General features: G+C 37.5%; 1 protein-coding gene across 5 annotated transcripts in view; it reads left to right on the top strand.

Moving 5' to 3' along the window:
* mctp1a (multiple C2 domains, transmembrane 1a) overlaps positions 1–25,412 on the top strand; it is a 170,233-nt gene that overhangs the window by 74,979 nt on the left and 69,842 nt on the right. For 3 of the 5 annotated variants that reach the window (XM_032577456.1, XM_032577454.1, XM_032577458.1), the window contains exons 3-9: positions 8,923–9,065; positions 9,316–9,395; positions 10,587–10,698; positions 14,515–14,553; positions 17,821–17,985; positions 18,993–19,123; positions 19,730–19,916. In XM_032577456.1, the coding sequence (XP_032433347.1) occupies positions 8,923–9,065; positions 9,316–9,395; positions 10,587–10,698; positions 14,515–14,553; positions 17,821–17,985; positions 18,993–19,123; positions 19,730–19,916 (857 nt within the window). The remainder of the gene's footprint in view (positions 1–8,922; positions 9,066–9,315; positions 9,396–10,586; positions 10,699–14,514; positions 14,554–17,820; positions 17,986–18,992; positions 19,124–19,729; positions 19,917–25,412) is intronic. The other 2 variants (XM_032577457.1, XM_032577455.1) reach the window with 1 other exon arrangement.

The following is a 25,412-nucleotide window of genomic DNA, read 5'->3' as shown; positions in this document are numbered from 1 at the left end:
TTTATATATTCACTGTGAAACAGACACATCTTGCAGTTTCTTCATTTTAAAATTTTATCAAGTTTGTTTTATTTTGAAATGATTTCTAATGACGCAAACGTAATGTCTGCTTCTTTCAGACCTCCGATGTTTAGTTCATGCAAAAGATGGTCAAGTTTTTTAAATAATCTTTATGGTTTTACCTTTGACCAGACTATACATTTTATTTCTTTTTGGAGACACAGATTTTGTTTTAGCATTTTTTTAAAATTCAGGATTTAGAAACATGCATTCTACTGAAACCACTGTGCTTGGGGTGGTCGGTGACATTCTCAAGTTTACATCACGTGGATTTACACATGAACCAGTCCTGGTTCTGCTAGGTCCTACCTCTGCTGCTAAGCATCGTCTTCCTGAATGTTTTTCTGTGGATTGTAACCTATTGGAAACCTTTCATTACCTAGGCTGTTTTTCTGTGTGCGTTTTGGCTCTGGGTCGGATACCTGGGTTATTTACATGGATTATGTCCCCTGATGCAGAGAAGGTTTGCCTTCAGCAGAACTGCTGTTTTGACCTGGGAACACAAATCTTTACCCACCGCCACAGAGTCACTATTAAAACAATGAAATCAGAATAATAAAGGACAAATATTACATTGTTTGGTAGTGGTTTAATATTATAATAAAAATATTTTTTATAATCTTAAAAATGTAAGTGTAGGAGAAAAAAATACTATTTCCTGGCCCTGTATGAAATAAAGTTTACTTATTTATTTACTATTTATTTATTAACTTATATATTTAATTCCAAATGTTGGTTATGTTTATATAATATCCATATTCCCTTCCAATTCACAATAAGGTAACATTTTATCCACAGGTATTTTTAGATCATTTTAGAATGAAATGTAATTGCCTGCTAATACATTATTTTCTGGCCTTTGCTCGTAAAGAACTATTGCTCATTAATAGGGAATGAATAGTCCAGATTGATGATGAAAATAGGGAAGTTAAATATTTAACTGTTTCACTCATTAGTGTTATAAAGGAACACTGACATGAGATCATGTTTCGCCCCGCAGTCACAAATTAGCATATTTTATAAGTCTGTTAATAGAAGGTTTCGCCAAGACTATGTTAGAACATTTTTTTAATTGAGGCACAGCTTTACCTGCTGCAGGTGGACGCCTCTTCTCAAAAACAATTGTCAAAGTGTTGAGGTCAATTTGTTTGATGATTATAAACATCTAACTATGACAAAAATGCAAAAATATTAGAACTCTGTAAGGGGGAACATACACTACACGCCTCTGTACCTACAGGGGAACATATCACACAAACAGTTATCATATCTGTGTGATTTAGCTGCATTTCTACATTTCACTTAGCAATATAACACATGTCCAGTTCAGTCACAATAGTGGAATACAAACTATGTATATCTTTAATTCACAGGTTATCAAATACTAAATACTATGCAAACACAACTGAAACTACAATTAGATTTTTTTTCCAGGCCAACTTAGAAAAAACTATCTTTTTGAATTTTTAGATTGCATTTAGCTAAGAATGTCTCTTATTCTGCAAAAAAAAAAAAAAAATACAACTTTTTTTTGTATTTCAGCACAGCAAAAATAAAAATAATGCATCTCAGATGCTGCTACATTCATATTGCAATCGAGCAATTATACCTTTACATGTTTTTAATCAATGAAGAGGAGAATATGATATGCAAGATTGTTTTGGGGGTTTGGGGATTTAATTGTAGTTTTAGCCACTTTTGCCCCGAGTGCACTTATTTTTGCTAAACATTGCAAGTTTGTTCCTCGATTCAAACATAATTAATCATTAATGCCTTGTGAGATTTCAATGAGAACTCTATCTAACAACTTCTGAATCCCGCAAAGCCAAGTACAGCTAAAAGCTTATAGTAAAATCAAAACCCTTCATCTAATGTGAAACTTTCATTGCAAGAGTGAGTTGAAACTTGAAAGTCTAATTCTTTCATTTAAATGCTGTGGCAGTTCTGGGAATGAGCAAAAACCCAGGTTAATTATGCAAGAATACATAACAACACTTCAGACAGAGCTAGCAATAACAGAGCTTTTATCTGTTCTCCCACATTTCTGAAGGGAGATGACGAACCAGTTGAGTTGTCTTACAATCAAGGAGCTTTGAGAGGAAAAGGGAAATATTTTAGCTAGTAAATGTTGCAGAAGCTGATTTCACTGCCAAATGCATAAAACAAGATGCTGACACTACCAGTGCCAGTTTCAACTAAATAGAGCAGAAATGGAATTTGAAAGTTTTAGTTTTAACCATTAGGAACAGTCATACCCCATCCATGCTTAGAAATAAAAAAAAGTAGGGTAGGATTTTATATTTAGTAGAACCTTGCTAATACTGAGTAACACCCCATTTTGTTTTAATTCTTTGTTGAATTGATTTAAGATGCTGTTGGAAATATTTTATAGGCATTTTGTTTCATATTGACTTGATAGCATCGCAGAGTTGCTGCAGACATCCTGGCTGCACATCCATGTTGTAAATCTGCCAATCTGTTTGAAATGCTTTTGTCTCATGATGGTTTCATGTTTTCAGTAGAGGTGTGTCCATCGCCGATCACTGTCTCTTGTTGTCACAGCCTGCTGTGCGGCTCATCTCCTCGGTCCTTCAGACTGCGCAAGCGCGCGGCAACAAGGTTGGGCTCTTTGCACCTGCCACGCTGACGTCACAACCACATGCGCAAATGCGGCTCTCTTTTTTCCGCTTTGAGTTACCATGACAGCTAGAAAAGACAAAGTCTTATTGCAGACTCAAATAAAACAATACTATGAACATTGCTGTCTTCCTAATATAATGGGCTTTTAAGTTTTCATGGATTTCCAAGCGGTCCTGGTGGCGTGTAAATATTCGTAGCTACCAGTTAAAGCTAACGCTGCACAGCAAAGTTTGCAGCCTTCACTTCACTCCGGATCAGCTTCTTCAGCCTAAAGAAGAAGGTAAAGGAGCCTCCTGTGTTATTTCCATGGAATCACTTCTGTATTCAGCCTGAAAGAGTTTATGGGAACCAGAGAGCAGACCAGAGCCAGACAGCCAAGCTACTGATCCGCCTGTACACACTGCTGTAAACACCGTCCTGCTTCACAAGAAGCATGCAAAACTAATAAAGCGAAGTAACACGGAGACCTTAAGGAACACGGCCATATTTTTCTAAAAGCAACAACTTTGAACCTGAACAGTCAGCTGAACTAGAACTCTGACACCAGAGCTGCTCTACTGTTAAGCTATGGGCTTGTTTTGCTTCCTCATGCTTCATAAGCAAAAAGCCTGAACCGTAAAATCCCCGTTACTTGGTCTCTGACACTAAGGACAATAAAGGCACGTAATATACTTGAAAACAATGTAAAAACATTGTCCGTTAGAGTGGATGAAAAATGTTTAGATACTTAAATAGCACATTTTTACAAGGAAAGTGTCAAAGAATATTGCCTACTAGCATAAGCTAAAGCTAATGTTAGCCACAAAGTTTAAAGAAAGTAAAACTCACCTTTGTATCTGTGAACATATAACGAGGCGTACATCTTAAAACCTTTCTCCAGCTTACTTGTTGGGGCTTAGGATCGATGTATATCATTAATTGTAACCTTGGACAAGCCCTGCAAACACCGAGTGTGAAGAGCCATTTTCAATAGATCGGAAACGATCGAGCCGCTTTTCCCCGAACGCGGAAGCTGACGTGCAAAGAGTAATGCTCTGACAGTGAATGGAGACGTTTGCGTGTTGCGGCGGAAAATTACCTCGGGGGTGAAGCACATCAAAATGCATCAACACAACGAATCTAATAGGACATTTAAAAAACAAGCACTTGACGGAGTTTGGCTACATCAAGGCTCAATGCAGGAAAAGGGACATCCGGAGCGACCAGATAGCAGGTAACGCCATCTGGCCGGATTAGCATCACGGTCACAAAGCTAAACAAATAACCCGAAAAATAATTAAAGTCTTCGAGCTCCCGGTGTAAGACGCTGGTTCTGCTCTCGCTCTACAGGTAATAATATTTCACAGACGTAGCGCCGCTCAGCCTCCACCAGACAGTGAACTCTCACACCGAAAGCTGCAACATGTAACTTTAAAAAAAGATTTTAGATTAAAATATGTCTATTATGCCTAAATTAGGTGAATTTATTGCCAGATAATTTTTCCATCTTGCCAGATAACAGTATTATTTATACCTAAAGCGAAAAATTTACATCCATTCCAGGCGATCGGCAGTTATTAGTGATCGGCAGAGATTGGCCTCATGGATGGAATCGGCAGCAAAAAAACCTGATCTGAGCATCTCTAGTTTTAAGGGAAGAATATTTATCCAAACTTCCCCGACCACAAACTTATTAATTGGTCGGTGGGGCCCCAGCCATCAAAAACAGAAGAAATTTCTAATACTTAAATAATTTTTTATGTCACAGTATATTTGTCTTAAGGTTATAATTTTAAAGGGGTGGTATTATGTTATTTACAAGGACAGAAATCACATAATACCAAGATTTATATCACAGTGAAGTGCTATAAAAGCACTTGATTATGCTTGTATAGCACAATTATGTAACCTTAGTTATTATAAAAATGCCTTAAAATTATTAAATCGTCTTTTAAGTATTTGGTACATACGTAATTCTTAAGGGGTTTCATTTAAACCCATTTTATCGAAGAATGGCTAGTAAACTAAAGAAGTGACTTAAGTCAGTGTTAGCTCAGGAACATTCAATTACTAGTCAATCTCTTAATTATTCAACCAGAGGAACTTTCAATATGTATTACTTTGTTATGTTTGTGATGTCTTTGTTATTTTTTTTGTACAAGTTAAACTCTGTTTCTCATTTGCCTCGCTGTGTTGCTAACAGTGGTGCTTTATGTTGTATTTCTCCTGGGAAATTACTTTTTTTTTCTTGCATTTTTCTTATTGAAGCAAACTTGATCTTTGTCTCTGACAAATTTTCAATTTCAAGTCCAAGCTTAGACTTATGTTTTATTTGGTCTAAACTTAGACACAAATCATGTCTATGTATAGCTTTAGCATTAAAATATCATCTCTGGTGTTCACTGGGTGGTTGTAAGAGTGTGCATAGAAGTATAGCAAATGTTTTTCTCTGCCTGAGGAACAACAGTGAAACTAACTGAGCGAGTCAGGAAGAAAGAAAAATCACTAGTGATTATTTCCACAGCAAGAATCCACTCTTAATTTAGTTTACATTGTCAAAATATATGAGCACATCAGTGGTGGAGTGCTCATATATTGGTTTAGTTCCAGCTACATAACAATGTTATCGAAACAAACCCTATAGGTAACAGTATCATGTGGACAAGATCGTGACTTACTGGTCTCATAATGAAACCAGAAGTGAGTGAACCATGTCATTACATTTGAATATTCGCTCTGGGCTACTTGTTCATGCTAAATTTTAAGACTGCACATTCATGTCTGTAAAACCATCACACTGCATTATTTAGGTGGGGATACCTTTGTAAAAGAAAATTATCAATATGAAAGGGTTTTTGTTCTGTTTGTGTAAATTTTGATCCCTGTTCGAGCAGGGAACACCCAGCACCGTTTTATCATCTTTGGGGCTCAGGTGTCTGGAACGGCAGTCAGGTTTACCAGCAAATACACACAGAGAGCAGATTTTACGGTCGTTGCCCATTAGGTGTTCAGAAGAGATAAATGTGGGGTTGATTATGTTCTCTGCTGCTGTTGCGAAGACAGAAAGCCACTCACAAAAAAGAGGTCTACCATTCGCTTTCAGATGTGTGTTGTACCACACCCATGGCAAAATTACCTGCTGTGTCCTCTGCTGTGTGCTCTCATAAGCAGATTTATTTTTATTCCCAGCTACTGTCACACTGGTTCCTACTTGGTTTCAATAGCAGTCATGCAAAATGAAGGACCGGATGTGAAACTATTCTGGATCTGGGATTCTAGGCAAAATCTTTAGATCAAAGTTTAAATCATGCCAGAAAAGCACAATTTTGTGTTTAACAAATGCACAATTGAAAATACAATTATTTGGAGGAGTAGTTAACACTTGTCTCTTAGTGGGAATTTGTTGTTTTTTCAATTGAACTATTCAAGGTGTCTTTGGGTGAAATTAAGTGACGAGGTGCAAAGAAACATGAGAATGGTAACAGCTTACCAACCAATTTTTCAGTGCATCTCTAGTAAACATGTCTGGAGACATACCTTTAAGGCAAAGTTTATTTTTTTAACCTGTAATGTACATACTTTACACATATATTTATACATTAATATTCTTTTCTGGGATGATAAGTGGGGTTTCTAGTGGAAGTAGCTTCAAGAAACTATGCTGAATTTCTGAATATCTCTACAGATTTTTTTAAATAGGTCCTAAAACATTCAGGGTATTTGTAACCTTGTATTAGTCAAACTAAAATGCTACACCAGTATATACACTATTAAATCCCCTTAAATCTACTTAAACCATTTAAATTTTTTATTAAATCACAGTTATGAAATCTATTCAGCTCTCTAACTCATGACTGAAAACCATTTCCTCTAACCTCTTTATGTACAACAATTACTCCTGCAAGTTTACTGGGTGAGTGACTGTTAGAAAAATTTAGTATTTATTATGTTTGTTGTGTGAAGTTATTTTGTTGTGCAACAGCTCCCATTGTTCTGAGTTCATCAGTCCCTTCATTGTAGCTACAGAAGGAAACAAACAGGAACTGAACTCTGCACTACGTCAGCCTGTAGGTGCAACATGCCTGTGACTCAAGAGAACAGAAGAAACAACAACGCTATGTAATTAACTCAAGATAACCAAATAAGCTATGTACGGTAACTTGGGACTGCCCTAAGGAAATAAAAAGAAAGGGTGCGGTAGAACGTGCGGCAGAACGTGCGGCAGAACGTGCTTTAGAACGGTGGGAGATTGTAACTGAAGCACGCCCCTGTCCGTTCTCCTTGCAAGTAAATCTAAACTCTCTTGTCTTTCTCCTATTTGTGTGATGTTTTAATGTTTTAGGTTGTTTGAACCTGACAGTGACATATGTGCATTTTGTACCCAGTCTTGCCTTAAGCATGAACTTCTATTTCATGCTTTCATGGCTCAAAAGTGAACAAAAGCCCATGGTGTTCTAATCCATTAAACAGTTGAGTCAATCATTGTTCATTTCTGTAGAAATTATTGAGTTTACAATATCTGTGTTATCAATCCAGCAGCCCTCAGGTGGTAAGACATTCACCCATTTCTTAGGAAAATTAGTGAAGTATTCATTTGAGTTTCCCCAATGGTGTGAATGCCTGAAACTTTGAAAAATAATCTGACATAAGTGGATAGCTGTGGTTGTTTTCCAGGTTTGTGCTTCCTTTTCCTCTTCTTCTCCTTGCTGGACCCACTCTCACTCGTTTTCAGCCATCACCCTCCTACACCCAGAGCCTTTTCCATTTCATACTCTTCAGCCTGTGTGCGTTATGGCCCCATAAAGCTGGCACTGTGGGATGCAGAGCCTCTGAGTCAGTGATGTGTGTCTGGGTAATATTGACCCACTGAGGCACAAAAAGACAGCAATATATAGGAAAAGACTTCTTTTTGGCAATGGTATCTGTAGTTTGGGACTATTTTTCTTTAGTTTAAAGAGGATCAATTGCATCTTTGTGTTTTAAATACTTTCCATGCTTGTATTTACAAAGTTCCCTTGTCTTTTTCTAAAAGAAGCAGCACAATCTCAAACTTTCAGCTCTGCTTCTTTTCTTCTTGTTTTTTATAGCATTTCTTCCGTCCTGCTTTTGCTGTTGTTCAGAGATTTGTAAAAGGTAACTGTGTATAAAGGGAAAAATATGTGTTACTGTAGTATCTTTAGTTGGAGCACACATGCACATGAGAGGTTTTCTAAATGTGAGGAAATGGCCATGTTTTCCCAGCAGGCCCCTGTAAGCACAGATGCTGCTCTCACATGAACGCTTTGCTGGCAGCAGAACATCGGCAGTTTTTATTTAAACAAAGCAGACCTCATGCTTTGTTTTGTGTTGGGTTTTATTATGGCTATTAAATATCTTTGCATGTTAAGAGTTATTTGGCACTACAAATATGTCAGTTCTTGACATCACTTTTTTTTTTTACTGAATGTAATAAGCACATGAAAGTATTTATGTGGGCGTAAGACATTTCCTTATTAATGATCATACAAGATACTCATTATCAGATGACACATGAGAACAGAGATTCTGGTGCTTAGCAGAACATTTTTTACTCTTATTCTCATTGGACTGTATATACAATGCCTTGCAAAAGTATTAATACAGAAGCAGCTTTTGATATAGACCAGCAAGGCACAAATGCTAGATATATTTGATAAAAAAAATAAAAATTTTGCCCTTTTACGTCCACTGCACAATTATGCACCACTTTGTCTGAGTCTATTATATAAAACCACATTATAATACACAGTAGTTTGTGGTTGAGCTCTGATGACAAGTGAAAAGTGCCAGCGATGTCAATACTTTTGCAACACTTTTACAGTTTCACTTTAAGTGGCTATTGGATATATACCTGGATGATGTAAAAATCCATGGTGGCAAATGATGTGGGCAGTGGAGATAATGTAGAGGATAAAAAAGTAAAGGACTAAGCATTCAGTCAATTTCAGGGGGTGAAATTGTTGAAATAAATGAACTGTTTTCTGCTGGAGAGCAGTTTCTGAATTATGTGATGTTGAGAGAGGAAGTTTTTTTTTTTTAGTTTTTAACCTTGAAACCTGAAATAACATTTTCCACCAGAATAATTCTTGTCAACTTGTCCCGACTTTGTATTGAGAACATTTACCTTTTTTGTAATATCTTCACTCATAATTCTACTTTATTTTACATGGTTTGGTTGACATTTCTCTAATAGTTTTCTTTCCTGTTTGCTTCTTTCATCTCCAGGGACCAGCGACCCATATGTGAAGTTTAAAATCGGAGGGAAGGAAGTGTTCAGAAGCAAGACGATCCACAAAAATTTAAACCCAGTGTGGGATGAGAGAGTTATCCTTTTGGTGGAAACTCTCAGGGAGCCTCTATATGTCAAGGTACGTCTGTTTTTGAACTTCAGATGTCATTGTGCCCAATGACACAATGACATCTATGTAAGAAACAGTTGTGTACTACTTACACAACTGTTAGTAAGTAATGGTTGTTTATGCAAGTAAAAGACTGCCTGTCTCTTTTACTCAATCAAGTTCATCTTACTCTGCTAGAACTTTGTGACAGTCCTCTTTGGAAAGTGGAAGTAAAATATGTTTATGGTTTTCTTCTGACAGTTGTTGTGTTTCTCTGTAGGTGTTTGACTATGACTTTGGACTTCAGGATGATTTCATGGGGTCAGCATATCTACACCTGGAGTCACTGGAACATCAAAGGTCTCTTTGGCTCTTTTTTCCTCGTTCTTTTTGTTACCATTTTTGTAACAAAAATTTGTAATTACTTTTTGTCACGGCAGATTGTATTTCCTGTATAGACAGACCAATCCCTTGGTCATAGGCAAGGACAAAGAAGTCATAATGTTTTAAAGAGAAATAATGCTGAGACATAGTCTGTTTTCAAAGGTTTCTCAATTTCTTGCTGTACTCGCAGCTTTTTCAACATTTTCTTTGCCTTGGAAAAGTATTACCCCTCAAATATTCTGTAAAAATTTTTAAAAAGTGACTTTTAATTGTGTTCACCTTTTTAATCAGCTATGCTGATATGTAACTAATTGCCATCAGAAGTAACCTCATTAAATAAACTCAGTACAAGTCTAGCTGTTCTGTACAATTTACAGGGTTATATTATAAAACATTTATACATGAAAAAGTACATGATAAATACTATAGTACACAGAAGATAGGTCTGGGATAAAGGTTTGGATAAAGCTAACTCAGGATTCGTTTATAAAACATCACAACATGCGCATCCACTGTGAGATATAAACATCTTGCAGTGGATTGTTCCATCCATCGGCAGAAAATGGAAAGAGTAATGTCAAAAATGCAGACCTTCCAACATACAGCTGTCCAACTAAACTGACTGAAAGGTAAGAAAAATTTTGATCAGCAAAGTAGCTTAGAGGCCACTGGTTACTGTGGGGAAGTCGTAGAGATCCAGCATTTAAATGGGAGAATATGTTGGCATTTAATGGCATATTAGCCATGCATTCTGCAAATGTAGCCTTCATGGAGGGGTACCAAGAGGAAAGCCATTGTTACAAGAAAGTCATAAAAAGACCCATTTACAGTTTGCTGCGAACCTTGTATGGGTAAGCATATAATATACATGTGTACTTCATATATTATATATTATAATGTTTAACAAAACGCTGTGTCCTGACATGACTGTCTTGTTCAAGGATAGTCCGTGGCTGCCCTCTCCTGGTAGACTTTTGGAATTTGCTTCACAAGGAACCACAGAAGTTACAAGGCTTTAATTTAACCGAAATTCAAACTCTCATACACATTTAGCTAGTCATTGAATTTCCAAAGGCTTTGTATGACATGCAATTATTCATTTAATCTGAACATCCAAAAATAGTTAAGAAAAATTCCAATACATTTCATTAATCTCCATCACTGTAGGACGCTGGATGTGACTCTGGACCTGAAGGACCCACAGTACCCTGAGCATGACCTGGGTAGCCTGGAACTCACCGTCACTCTGTCACCAAAGGAAGGAGACATAAAGGATGCTGTAAGACATTCACGTAAAGTCTGTGGGGATTGTTTTAAACATCTGACTTTTTTCCCTTTCATGATTGATGTCCTCCATTCAGTTCTGGATTTCTTCATCCAATCCTCTTTGGTATCGCAGCTAGTAATAAACCTTCCAAAAACTGTTTGGTACCTTGCAAAAAGTATTTGTCCTTTTTGCAGCTACAATGTCAATGTATTTTAATTTGGATTTTATGTGATCAACACAATTTGTCATGTAAACTGTGATTTGGAAGGAAATGGTACACCGACTATGCTTTGATTCAGATAAATAAAATCCAACTCAAATAATTGCTTAAAGAGATCTCTGAATTGGTGAGAAGAGTGTAATTTTAGTGAAGCGTCATGAAGATCAAGGAATACAGCAGACAAATCAGGGATAAAGTTGTGGAGAGATTTAAATCAGGATTAGGTTATAAAACAATATCCCGTGATTTAAATGTCTCACAGAGCAGCGTTCTGTCATCTGAAAATGGAAAGAGTGTGACTGCAAAGCTGATACGGACATCCACCTAAACTTACAGGCATGAGGAGAGCATTATTGAGAGAAGCTGTTCACAACAGACGTCAGGCATTTTAGGAAAAGCGGCACAGAGAAAGCAGAGTCCAGGAGAAAGGTGGTTCTAAGAAATATTTAAATGTTTGCAAAAAAAAGTCTAAAAGTCATGTACCATTTTCATTTCACTTTATAGTTATGTGCTATTATGTGTTGGTCTAGCACATAAAATAGAAATAAAATACAATGCAGTATTTGTTTACATTACAAAAAAATGTGCAAATGTTCATGGGCCTGAATATTTTTGCAAGGTTCTAAAAGCAATAGCAAGACTACATATGTTACAGTATATGTTACCAACAAAATTCATAAACAGGACTGTTAGTTGGTCAACTGGTTTACCGCACATCAGAAGCACATGTAATTGATGTTGAACTGGAAAGTGTTGGCTTTCTTTAGCTACAGCTTCTGGAAAATTTACAAGTCAGCAAATACAAAGGCATAAACACAAGAGTAGTTCATTTGTTGTGCAGAAAAGCTGCATGTTCAAAGAGCAGAAGATCGTCATTACTAATTATTTTTGGCTCGTGCCTCTACAGACACGCTCAGTGAGTTGCATTTATTTCTGTTCAATTATTTGTTTGTTTAATTGGATTCCTACATGTTCTGCTCCAATCAGGGCAGAGTCATGAGGGACATATTTTATTCCCTTTGATCTGATGTCTTAATTCTGCTGCTTATTCAGGGCTCTGGTTCACAGAAAACTCTTTTGACAAAACAAATAAACTCTATTTAGGTTAAGCATCACTTTGGGTTTCTCCTGCTGTGAAAAGAATACGGACCAGGTTGGACTGAGGTGCCATCTCTGTTGCCATCTAGTGGTCTGAAAAAGAAAACGTAGATTTTCAACATTTTAACAAGTAACTGATTTGAGAAATGTTACTGTGAAAAAGTCTTGAGCCATTCCTCAATTTTTTGTATTTTGTTAAAAAAATATATTTACGTTGTTTGTATTTCTTTAGAAAGTGGTAAAAATGTTTAAATGGTATTTATATATAAAGGGAATATTAATGAACAAGGTACAAGGCAGTGATGCAGACAGGACCTGAGATTAATTTTCAGTTGTATGTCCAAGATCGGGAATGGTCTTATGAAAGGGTTACCTAGGTGCAATAAGAGTAGCAGTATGAAAGTTATTCACACATTGTACTGAAACAAAGTGTAAACTAGTCTGAAAGGGTGAACAGAGTGGACATTTTGGTTTCAATAATCATTTAGATGTTACTGAATTAAATTCAGGGCATCTATGTAACACCAATTTAAATAAAAGTCTCAAAACATTTTACAGATCCAATTTATATGAATACACTAAGTGCAATAACATAGATCGGCAATAATCATATCCTAAACAATGCAGCAAAGTTCAGTTTATCATGCAAATTACTAACACCTAAGAAAGCCCAGCCGGTTGGATTGTGCCATCTTTGCAGCAATCCTTCATACTAAACATGCATGTGGTTAATGATGTACTAATAAGGGCACCAACAAAGTCATGGGAACAAGTAGTTGAGTTCTTGGATTTTGACTATTTTGTGCTTGTTTTGATTCGGTTAAATCTTTCTTTAAAATAAGCAATATGGCTAAATGTATGTATTTGTTCTGCTCCAATCAGTGTCCACTCGAGGTGCGATTTAAATAATTTTAATAAATGTCTTGTACTTGTAAATGTACAGATGATTTCTGAGGCGATCCCTGTGAACTAGTTCACTCAGTTAAGCGGAGCTCTGCTGTTTCTTCATACATAATGTTTCAGACACTCTGATGAATATATTGAGCATACCCTGCCAATTTGTGGTGGCCTAAGTTACAAAGCTTGCTTCTGCACTCTGCATATTATGTGTTGCTGCTGCTTTGTTCCTTTTCAGGACCTTAACTAACCCCGATACCTCAATTGGGCTCAGAAGTCCTCACTTCACGTCCTGACATGCAGAACACGTGTTTAGGAGGTGGGGAGTGAACTCATCCCTCCGTGACATTTTGATAGTGCATACTAGATACCAAACTTAGACTTATTCTTTATTGGTTAATAAATAAATATTTAAACATCTTTGCATACGTTGTCTGTCTAGTATAAAATAAAACAATGATAGAGAGAGCACTTTCAATTTACCATGATTGTTTAATAAATCCCCTTACCAAGCAGTGTAATGCCCATGTCCTGTTTTTACTTTGGCATTTTTGGGGGTGATGGTTAAAGTGATAACAGTAGGTACCAACAGGTAAATGTAATAAAAGTCAATTAAATTGATAAGCAGGAAAGTACCTCTGCATCTTGATTCATCATTCCGCACAATTTAGAACATTTCTGATTAGCAACAATTTCAGTTCTCAAACTTTCTGCTAGCGCAGCAGTAAAAAAAAAAAACTAAGGGGAAAAATTATGTTTAACGATTATATCAGGACATTATGAAGAAACTTGTCAGATTCATTGAGTTTTTTTTTTTCTGTTACAGTTTTCCACAAATGTTTGTATGACTAATTTCTGCTATTCTGGTGAATTCATACAGATGAGGGTTGGTTCATGACTTTTGCCCAGAACTGCATATAATCATTTTTTGTTTGGTAGCTTTGTAATGACATATTTACATTTTATGAAAAACATGAAAACAAGAGCCAAATCTGACAAAATGTTTTTGTTTTTTTCCCCGATTACCTTTATTTCCTGTTAAATGCCTTGAAAGCAATGCATCATCGGCAGTAAAATATTTACAAATGAGCTTTTACTGGGGTAATAAAATACCAAAGATTGTGAAATATGTCATTAGGGAATGTTAATGTTAAAAGTATGTAGCAAAACCACAAAGATTTTAGACTTTAAAGGAACTTGTTTTATCCATAAGGCAAAAGGTATTACATAAAGTCTTTAGTGCAATATTTCTTCAGAAAAATTAGAAAATTAGATAAGAGCAGTGCTTTTGTTTTAATTTCATTTATCAGTAGAAATAATAAAGAAAAATAGGAATAAAGATAGATGTGCTGTAGGAGAGGTACATAATTGATTTTGTAGTATTTTTGGGCACATGCTTGTGTTTATGCATACATCATTACACCATGTAATAACTCTGCTAATACACTTTCTGCTTACTTAACTTGCATGATGGTGACTGCCCCACTTTCCTCATTTAACCTTCACTTTGCTTCAGGTCAGGGCTGTTATCTAATCTTGGTGCACACCATGCCCTTTACCCTTTGCGAGAGGACAGTAGGAGGCGCTCTGTAACCGCTTTGTCTCATTTACAGACCATGCTTTTGAGAAGAAACTGGAAACGATCTAGTAAGGTAAACTAAAACAGCATGTAACTCACCAAACCTCCGATTCTGCTGTAACTCCACCACCGACCGCACTGCACCTCGCCTATCCTTCCTCACTGGTGTCCCGGTACATGGATGGAGTCTCCCCGGCCCTATCCCTCCCATCCTCCTTTTCTTCCTTCCACGATGGTTTTAGCATCTGTTTTTTTTCTCAGTTCCCATTGTCACCAGCTTATTTTCCACAAGCTGCAATATACTACCAGCTATCTGCACTAATAGAGGGCATGCACATTTTATGGTTTTTGGTTGCTTGTGCAACAAAGGCTGCCTTTGCCTTAAAGATTTACTTTAAGGCAAATTAAGTAGGTACACATCAAGGGTGGATGAAAATTATTTAATTTCTTCTTAGCTTTGCTGGCTTCAAAACAGTTTGTTTCTGTAAAGAAAAGGAATGACAAATTGTTGTTGATGTACAGCTTGTCACATCATTTTACTAAAATTGGACATGGACATTTAAAGTCAAAAGAATTACTGAATCAGTAGGACTGGAGTGTTGTCCCATTTTTTTTTTATTAGTCATTGTCGTATTGACCCGTATTAAAAAAAAAGAAGCTATTTGCTCTTTGTGACACTTAAAAGTGTCAGATCATCAAAAATATTTTACTGTCAGACAAAGTGGACCTGAATCATGTTTTTTAAGTGATTTCTTGCTTTTACGGGTCAGTCAGTAATACTGGAGGCAGTTACTTTTTCATGTAGGGCTTGGGATGCTTTTTTTACTTAAACAAAAAATAGCTTTAAAACTTTGTATTGACTATGATTATCTTTGCCTAATATTAAAGTTTATTCATGTTAAATGTGTCAAAAGAGAAAAAACCCCAGAAGTAACAAGAAAGGAAGCACTTTTTCACTAAAGTGTCCTGAACGCCTCTTTGGGTGTGTATGCTCTTCACCTTTGATGTGTGTAACATATTGCAGACTCTGTGTCAGAAAATAAAGCAGTTTAGGATTTTCCAGGACTCTTGCCCAGCTAAACAGCTGGGAAATGTGACTGATCGTATTGCATTTTTGAACTTTTTTTCCCCATCAGTTGCAATTATAGTTTCGACTTTATTTTCTGTTTCGCATATTGCCGTACTTGGAATAAAGCGCTACATTTTGACTTTGATTTCTTTTGTTGCTTTTGATTGCTGTCAGGTCAAACATGAAGCATGCTGATCGAGACTCTTCCTCTCCTTATTTGCTCGTGCATGAATCTCGTTAACTGTTCCTTTGTCAGCCATTTTTAGCAATAATGTTAAAGACAATTTTGTTCTCAAAATTGGATTCGTTTCATTTGCCCATATTTCAAAATTCTTTTAAGGTGTCATGCGACTAAGAAGAAAAGGTGTTGTACTTTCAGACCTTTCACTACATTTCCTGAAACAGGATTAATGTTTCTATAACTCACAATAAAGACGTCTGCTGTGTATGCCAGGTTGGATTTGAGCACACAAACTTCTGTGAAGTGAACATTTTGAAAGCTCTGACCAGTTCCGATTCTGTGACTAATGAGTTAGCTGATGTTAGTTTTCCTCTGCTGCTTACTGCCTCCTCATCTGTGTGCTGGACTACACAGAGTGTATGGTTGTTTTCAAACAGTCAATTTTCAACTGATTAAGGCATTTTAATTTGAACTTTTAAAATTGACAAAGAAACATTAATGGAGTCATGGTACTAAACAGCCTCTCAGTTTCTCTGTGGGGTTATAGATTCTCAATTAAGAAATATATGTACATATTGTTTGGATTTCTCACACTTGGTCACATTACAACAGCAAGGTCTTTAGGAGTATGTTTCTGCTAGCTTTGTACATCTACACATAGATTATTATTATTATTTTTTGCCGAAATTATGAAGTCTTGCCTCAGATTTGCAATTGGATTTGAGTCTGGACTTTGACTGGACCATTTATAGATATAGTTCCTTTGTTGCATCGCTGTTATGTTTAGATTGTCATCCTGTTCACCTTGTACTCCAATTTGATGCCTCTGTTTATTTATTTTATTTTTTACAGGACTTCTCTGTATTTAACTCCATCCATCTTCCCACTGACTTTGATGAGCTTCCCTCTCCCCAAGGGAGAGGGAACTGAAAATTTTGTTTTTATTTTTACTTATAAACTATTAGTTGTTAAAATTCTGAAAACCATACATAATTTTCCTTCAACTTCCCAGTCTTGCACTTCTTTGTGTTGATCTGTCGCTTAAATTTCCAATAACATACGCCTTAAGTTTATGGCTGCAATGTGACAAAGTGTGGGAAAAGCTGAAGAGGTATGGATACTTTTGCCAGGCTTTGCAGATAGCAATACAAGAATAAATGGGTCATGTTCTGTCAGGACAAAACAGTGACCTCATCATTAGCATACAGCAGCTAGTGAGCAGAATTAATGGGAGATGTGGGAGTTACTGCATGGTAAGATGACTTCATTGCAGGGAGCTATTCGCAACTGTTTAATGTCTGGAGAATGGAAATTAAGAGGCTCTGTCTCCAGATCAAAGGCCTGCACTCACGAGGCAGGGTTTGTTCAGAGTTTAATGAAATTCACCCGCAAAACAAAAGCTATGCTAATAAACGCTGCCTAACGAGGAAGGAGGAGAGAGAGAGTGAAGTAGAGATGGAAGGGGGATTTGTATTTGCTTGATAAATAAAGCCTAGATTTTGTTTTAGTGAAGGGTACTGACATTATTCAAAGAGAGGTTAAACAGGCTTTTGGGAGCTAAAAAACAGTTGAGGTGGAAAACATACCTGGAAAACATAGAAGAACCAGTCTAGATTTAAGTTTCCACACAGAATAAGAAAGGTAAGCAGTGTCACATAGCTAAACCAGATTTTGAGACAATTCTCTGGAAACTTTTTCAGCCCAATCTATTTTCACAGTAGCTCTACTTTACACACCAAAAACTAGAACAATGCAATCTGATATACGTTAAGGTGCTTTTGTTAAAAAGTTATTTTTTAATTTACAATAACCCCCTGATGGGATGTGAAGAGATTAAAACTTACAAATAAATTCTGTTGAATTATTGTTTGGTTCTCACTTGTGATCTTTTGTTTGTTTTGGTTCTGTTTCTGGGCTACATTAATGTACCCGAAGCTGGTTATTGCCCTGAAGTATACCAAAAGCCCCAAACTTGTATTTTGGGGTCAAGTTTTTCTTTTGTTTGCTTTTTGGCGTCTGTTCCACACACGTGCTGATTAGGAATCTCCATTTTGTGAGAAATAATTCTTTATTCGTGTGTTTGTCTGCAGTATCAGAGTATGAGGCTCTCGGATGTGCACAGGAAAGCCCAGCTCTGGCGAGGTATCGTCAGCGTCAGTCTAATCGAAGGTCGCAACCTGCAGCCCATGGACGCCAATGGCTTCAGTGATCCTTATGTCAAGTTCAGGATGGGTCATCAAAAGTACAAGAGCAAGGTAAAGGAATAGCTGCTGAATATGTAAAATAATTAAATGAAATCGCCTTATGTAATAATGCTATGAAAGCTTTAAAGATACTATTTTAAAAAATAGATAGCTTGATTTCCTAAATTTCCTCATGAAGCTTGCCCTGCAGCTATTCAGACTTCTTGTTCAACTATTTTTATTATGTGAAAAAGTATTTTTTGCTTATTTGTATGTTACTGGATAGAAAAACAGCTCAAGCATTTCAGAGTAGACATAGAAAATCATGAAATGTAGCAATTGGACAAATTTCCGTTTTTCTATTTTTTATCAATCTTCAATTTTTTATCTTTTCATACCACAAGAAAATATAAATCTTTTGTGTCCTGTCTTTTCTTCTTTTTTTTTTACTTATTACCATAATGCTTTTAGATCAAATACACTGCAATACCTTTATGTTAAGTGTATTATATATGACACTTACTCTTAAGCCCCAAATTATTCACAACCCTGGCAAAGCTTTTAATTTGACCAACATATTTCTTTTGACTGCAAATTATATTAACATTTTGGAGTGACCCGATCTTACCTTAATTCCTATAGAGAATCTGCAGAGGGATTTAAAGATTAGGGTGATGGCAAGGAGGCTTTCAAACCAAAAAGAGTTGGTTTGAAAGCCTCCATTGGAAACATTCAAAAAAGCTAGTCAGCTTTAAGCAGGGTTTGATTGTTGTTGTGTCAATAAAGGTTATTCTATTGATTACTGAGAAGACCATAATCATTTTTGACATTTTTTAGTAAAATCTGAAAAACCAAAGATTTTCAAAAGGGATTTTTTTTTTTTAAATTAATACTGTTTTTCATTGCTTCACTGTTTTTTGAGAGATGTCTGTCTCGTTCTTCAACAGAAAGTAATTTGTTATTTTAATGTAAGCTTAAACCTAAATCCGGCAGGTGTACAAATAATTTTGGGCTCAAGTGTAGGATTTAACAGGTTTGTTGCAATTAAGTGAGCGTGGAGGCAACTGTGTTTTATTCAGACAATTCCCAAAACACTAAACCCGCAATGGAGAGAGCAGTTTGATTTCCATCTGTATGAAGAGCAGGGAGGCTACGTGGACATCACAGTCTGGGACAAAGATGCTGGCAAGAAGGATGACTTCATGGGCAGGTACAGTAGTCTCCACCAGTCACTTAATTTCCTTCTTTTTTATCAAATGCAGCTCTGTAAAATCAGAGATGAATTAGATTTTTGGAGCTTACTTGTGTAATATTAGTCTTAGACAAAAAAGATGTCTCACACAAGAAGAGCTATTTATCATCCTAATCTAAAGTGGTTATGTTTTCTCTTCTTACTGAACTGTTCATTTTTTAACCCCTGTTCAAGTTGAATTATTGCAGTGCATAGCGTAACTATGCAAATTTAAACCCACTTTAGCAAACCTTTGCTTTGAAGGGCATGCCAGAAACCAAGTCATGTCATTTTTATTGGGCTGCCATTTTAACACCAGATGCATTAAGGCCATGCCAGAAAATCAATTCAGTTGAGAGGATGCTTTTAAGTGCCTACTAAAAGGTATAAAATATGTCAGCTTTGCTTAAGTTGTCTTCTGTTGCTTACCTTTTGCACACTATGAATTTTTTTTTTCTGTTTTTAGGCTCTTATCACTGCTCCCCCAAAAGCAAGGAGAACGATATGTTCTTATTGAAATCATCAAACACAGCCAAGCACAGTTGGTGCAGTAGGTTCAACTTTGTATTTCTTGCTTTATTTTAGGTGTACTATCGACCTGTCACTTCTCAGTAAAGAACAAACTCACAAGCTGGACTTGCCGCTGGAGGAAGGAGAAGGTGTTCTGGTGTTGCTGGTCACACTCACTGCATCGGCCGCGGTTTCAATCTCAGATCTGTCCGTCAACATGTTGGATGATCCACATGAAAGGCGCCAGATTATGCAAAGATATGTGAGTTTGGACAATATGGATATGTGTGTGGAGAATGGTTTAAGACTTTGAATTGAATTGTTTTCAGAAGGAAAGTCAAAAAATGCTGAATTAATGGGGGGAAAAAAATCAAAGATTGACGTAGCAGAATATGTTTTTCTTTTATAAGAAAAAATTATCAAAGTTCATGCAAGTGATAGTTTTTTCTCAAAGGCAATATGGCTTTTTGCCCAGGGTGGTAAATTACAAGAGGGGCATTGTTAGATATTAGAGGGCTATTTCTGTTTTTAACATAACAGGCCAAAACAAATCAGACCTTGTCAGAATTGATATGTGCCAAATATCTAAAATTCTATCTTCAGTTTTCCTGTATAACCTTTAAATAGCAATAATAATAACACATTTTTTATTGTCATAATTTGAGTAACACAAAACACTTGTTTCTAATAACACATTTTTTGAACATTAGTTTGCAAACTTCTTCTAATAAAGTTATTTAAACTTGTGGGACATATAAGTAGTATGGATTTCATTGGCTGTAAGGTTGATATTTACAGGCATGGTTACAGACAAAACAGAACACAGACAACACAGATAAAAAATTTGGAATCAAAAGGACCACAAGAAATTGTGCAGACTTCTATTGCTGATTTGGTAAATGCAGCTTGTGCATTAGTGGCATAGGTTAAGCTGTTAGAATATAACTTGCCTTATACTTTTGTCGTTAAGCTTACTTTGTTAGACATGAATAGAATTGTAGAAAGAGTAGAGGATCCATCTGCTCTAACACAATGGCTTTAAGTCTTTGTCTTAGTCTCATTCACCCATCACTCCTCGTCACTCTTTGCTACAAAGACCCCCAGATTGCTCTCATCAAGAGGTCTGACTCCCTGACAGCTCTCATCTCTGCACAACAACCTCCATGAAAACTGCTAAAACATGTGATGCTGTGCGACTGGGTGTGTTCACATCCGTGTTTGACATATTACAGGACATGATTGGATTTCAGTGACCGATACCACCCTGCTGGTGTGTATTTACACCTTCCAACGTGTGGCCAAACATCAGTGCATTGACCTACATACATTGCCGTGGTGGTGCCTTGTTGGCTAGCCACAGGAGGTCGTCCGTTTTGCTCGCCGCTGCAGCGACCACCTGAAATCAAAAGGTGGAGCTCTAGGACCGAAACAAAACCACGCTGAGTCCCTCCTGAAAGCCACAAAACGACGGCAGAGGGAATAAGCGCAGCAGTGTGTGTGTTTCCAAGAATGTGTGTAATGGGGGCGAGAGGTAAAGGGTTAGGGTTGCACCGGGAAGGGAAGGGAAGGCGTGTAAAATGAAAAGAAAAAGCTATTTCACCTCTCTCACAACTCGCACAGACCCCGTTTTTCTGCTCGACCAAAGGCGGCACATTTTACTTCCCTCACCTACCTTTTTTGCCTGCCGCCTCCTCTCTCCTGCTCTCCCCATTTCTGTCCCACTCTCAGAGCAACCTCAGCTCTTTGTCTGCCTCTGCCGTGGCCTTCCTTTGAGATGAAGGGATGGAAAGATAGAGGGAAGGGGGGGAAGAAAATAGGGGGTTGCAGATGGAGGGGCACAGTAAGGTCAGTTTGAAGACTTGAATGGTCTCTGCCTATTAACATATTCCTTTTCCCCAGACTGGCAGTCTTTCAGTTGGAGAATTTAATAAAGATGTACCTTATCAAAGAGCACTGGTTAGACGAAGTACCACCACTAATATATAACGGTGCTGCTGAAAGCCCGCTAATCTCCCCAGTGTGCGCGCGTGTGCGTGTGTACTGTACGTGCATGTGCAGACACCATTTTACTGACTGGCATTTATCAGCCTAGAATCAGCTGTGCAGCACAAAACATCCACTACTGCTAATCACAAGCGAACATTCGCATGCAGGCACCTCCAAAAACAGTAGCTACCTACGGTGTTTCGGCTGTGTCTCATAAAATGCTATGTGTCTGTGGGGAGAATCAATACTATGTTATCATCGCAGCTATAAAGAGAAGGTAGATTTACAAACTGCAGCGAACCAGGAAATGCAATCTAATAATGAAAACATACTTTTGGAAGGTTTAGTTGAAAGTAGTGTGCAGCAGGGATTTTTTTTTTTACTTTGTATTTTATATTTTAATGGTTTTGGAGTCAGAAATGTCTGTGTCACTGAAAAAGATATTATTCTAATCCTTCCCTTAAATGATCACAGTAAGGTGTTACTTTAATCTGAGGCCATTGATGAAAACAGAAAACATACATCTGAGTGGCACAGGACTCTTAGCATCCTTCTCATTGCAGCTTGCTAACTTGTGTTTACACTACTGAAGATATAGATATGCAGCAAATCATAAGATGTTCAACATTTTTCAACAACATCCAAATAACAGCTATGTACAACTCAATATCTAAAAGTAAAAACTCCACTTTACTGTTATACTCTTTGATCTTAGCACGAGGATCTTAGCACTAGCATTGATCAGTCTTTCACTAATCAGTCATAAATAACATATTCATCATTAGCATAATTAAGTATTAGCATCTTTAATTGCATTGGCCCTAGATGCAACGTCACACCATGTGTACGAAAGAGAGAGTCTGTTACACAACTCCGCAGGTAAACTGGATTTGAAGACAAACGTCGAGTTGACATTTACAATTGTCTTCAGCTTTTCTTGTTAGCTATTTGCATTAGGGGTTATTGTGGTTAGCATTATTAACTGTAACAGCAGTCTCTGTGTGTATTCCTGTGGAGTTAATGGAGTAACACAGAGAATTGATGTTTTCAAAGCAACTTTGCTGCAATTTTCTCAGTCTCCTTCCCATGTTTACTTCTTACACAGTAAACATGCCTTCATAAAAAATTGTTTTTTAAAATCTTCTTCTGTGACTGAATTTTTACATATTCAAGCAATGATAAGACAGCTATGTCTTCCGCACCAACAGAGCGTTGTTGACAGCAGACCAAGTAGCAGTTGGGATGCGGTCACTGATTGGAAAAAGATCAGATTGTTTCTGACCTGCAAATCACTGGCCAGTCAAGTTTAAAATTCACTCAGGTCACCGGCTGTTTGATGTACCTATACATGAGTATACATGTCATGTATTGCAAGATTGCATGCATGTACTCACACCTACTAACTCATACTGTGTTTGAATTTGTCTTATACCATGCACTGCACTGATGTGGCTGCCTAACTGCAACCTTTCCTTCATCCCTAATTAGTTGTTCCTCAAAACTGGAGAAGGACACAGAAAGAGAGGTAAAAAGAGAGGAGATTTATGCATTATGATGGCAAAGGAGCATGCACACTAATGGCTCTTAATGGGCTTGAGGTGGCCACGAGATGGGTGGATGAGACAAGGAGGACGGGATGACCTCCACTGAAGTGGTGGCACTCCACCACCCGTGTACGTGCACATGTCAGCAGCACCTCTCCTACCCACTCTGGTGCACTCCTCTAAGAGGAAGTGAAAGGACACAACCTGGGCAGGAAGTGAGAACCAGTAAGAGGCTGCATGACGAGCATCGAGCAGCTTTCACTGAGACTCTTGGCACATAGTGATCCTGATTTAAATGAGTAGGAAACAGTGGAAACAAGTGTTAGAGTATGGCTTTTTGTTTGAATTTTTACCACTATTTGATCAAATATCCCATGAACTTCTGGGTGCAGGGCAGATGCTATGAGTGTGTTTCTGAAATGCAGCCCTGATGAAATGTGACATGCTGCAAAGATGACAGTGAGTCATAAGACTATGCCAGCTCTGATTCATTTGTGTGTTTATACGTCTGTGGAGTGTGACAGAGACAGAAAGAAGATGCCATGGTGACGGGCTGTCAGTCACACAGAGGGCAGAGGGTTCATCTTCTGAAAGCCAACTCTATCCATAATCTGTCCTCTGTTTTCTGTTCATCCCTCCTCTTCATTTCTGTCTTCTCCCCTATCACTCCACCTGCACGCAGATATGAGGAGAAATGAGCATGGCTGTTGGTCCTCTTGTCTGTCTATCATCCTACCTGTGACCAATCCAGTTAGCCTATTGGTGTCTGACTCTTCTGATGAGGATTTGAATCCTTGTGGAGGATGGGTGTGTTCTCTCTTTAGCAATCATGGATTGAAGTCGAACCCTGGATGTTCCCTTAGGGAGCAGGGATGGGGGTAGGAAGGCATGAAGAGCAGAGGAAGGGTTGGAAGGCAAAAAATTAGAAAACTGACACTCCACTAACCGGTCATATAAATATTTGGTCTCCTGTTTCTTTTAATTTTAATACAAATGGCTCTTTGCTACATGTTTTGATCCAATTGCATAAAAAAGACATCACATATTAATAGTTTTTATTGCTCTGTCGCCTCTTTTTTGACCTATTTTGCCCTCTCTTCTTTACTGCTTCTCACTGGAGCTGTATCTTCTGAGGAATCATTTCTCAAACTCAACACTTGTCCCTCTTTCCCTACATGCTTCTCCTTTCTCTACTCGTTTCCTCTCTTTTTTCCCCCTTTCACACACTCTTCCCCCTCTCATCTCCTTTAGAGAGCTTTTTGGACAATGATATCGCTGGAAACAGGCAGAGTCTGACAGAGTTGGTAATAATGAATTAAGTCTGTAGCCTGGCCCTGACTCTGAAATTTAAATTATAATTACTCCTGTGGGGATGGAAGTGGTTATTGCCAGAGAGAGAGAAATAAATTGAAGTGAAGTGTGTTTTTTGCTCTGCTTTTAAGACGTTCCGGCACGCCTCTCAGTTTGGCCCCAGTTAAGTTTTTTTTTTTTTTTTAATGATTGTGTTTATACCTGAGTGGTTGGATGTGAGTGAAATCACAAGTTTGGGACTGCTTGTGTGTGCCTCATAGACGGGCCCCGATCTCTACAGGTTTTCCTTTTATGTACCAGGTTTATCAGGTACAGTGCCTGGCACTTTTTCACATTTTGTCACATTACAACCACAAACCTAGGTATAATTTTACTGGGATTTTATGTGAGAGACCAGTGCATAATTGTGAAGAGGAAGAAAAATTATAGAGGTCTTTTTCAGCGTTTATGGTGACAAAGCTTAAAAGTTTTCTACTGGCTGTAACAGTTTTTAAGGACATAGTTCTATGTCTCCATCAACTTTATCCATCTTCCATGTCCCCGCTAAGACAAAGCATCCCCACAGCATATTTCATGATAGAAATGTTGAGTTCAGGGTGATGATGTGCTGCGTTAGTTTTAAAACGTGCATCGTGTTTTTCTTTTTTTGCTTTCTCCACATGTCTTGTGACAAATTGCAAACAGGATTAATTCCGAATTTGTTTGTCAATGTTTTTCTTACTTGTGACTCTTGCATACTGGGTGGAGTTTAGAAATGACCCACCAATAGATATTTTGAGAACAAAATCTCCCTCCTGACTGGTGAATCTCTCCAGCACAGTCTCCAGTAGTAGAACAGGCTACTTCTGAATTATTGTTGCCTTTCTTGGACTGTAAGTTTAGGTGGGTGGTCGAGTCTTAGTACTTTTGACATTTGT

Source organism: Xiphophorus hellerii, chromosome 12 (assembly GCF_003331165.1).
Source record: "Xiphophorus hellerii strain 12219 chromosome 12, Xiphophorus_hellerii-4.1, whole genome shotgun sequence".
NCBI classification, from domain to species: domain Eukaryota; kingdom Metazoa; phylum Chordata; class Actinopteri; order Cyprinodontiformes; family Poeciliidae; genus Xiphophorus; species Xiphophorus hellerii.
The sequence above is the reverse complement of the archived record's forward strand: the minus strand, read 5'-3'. Positions and strand labels throughout refer to the sequence as shown.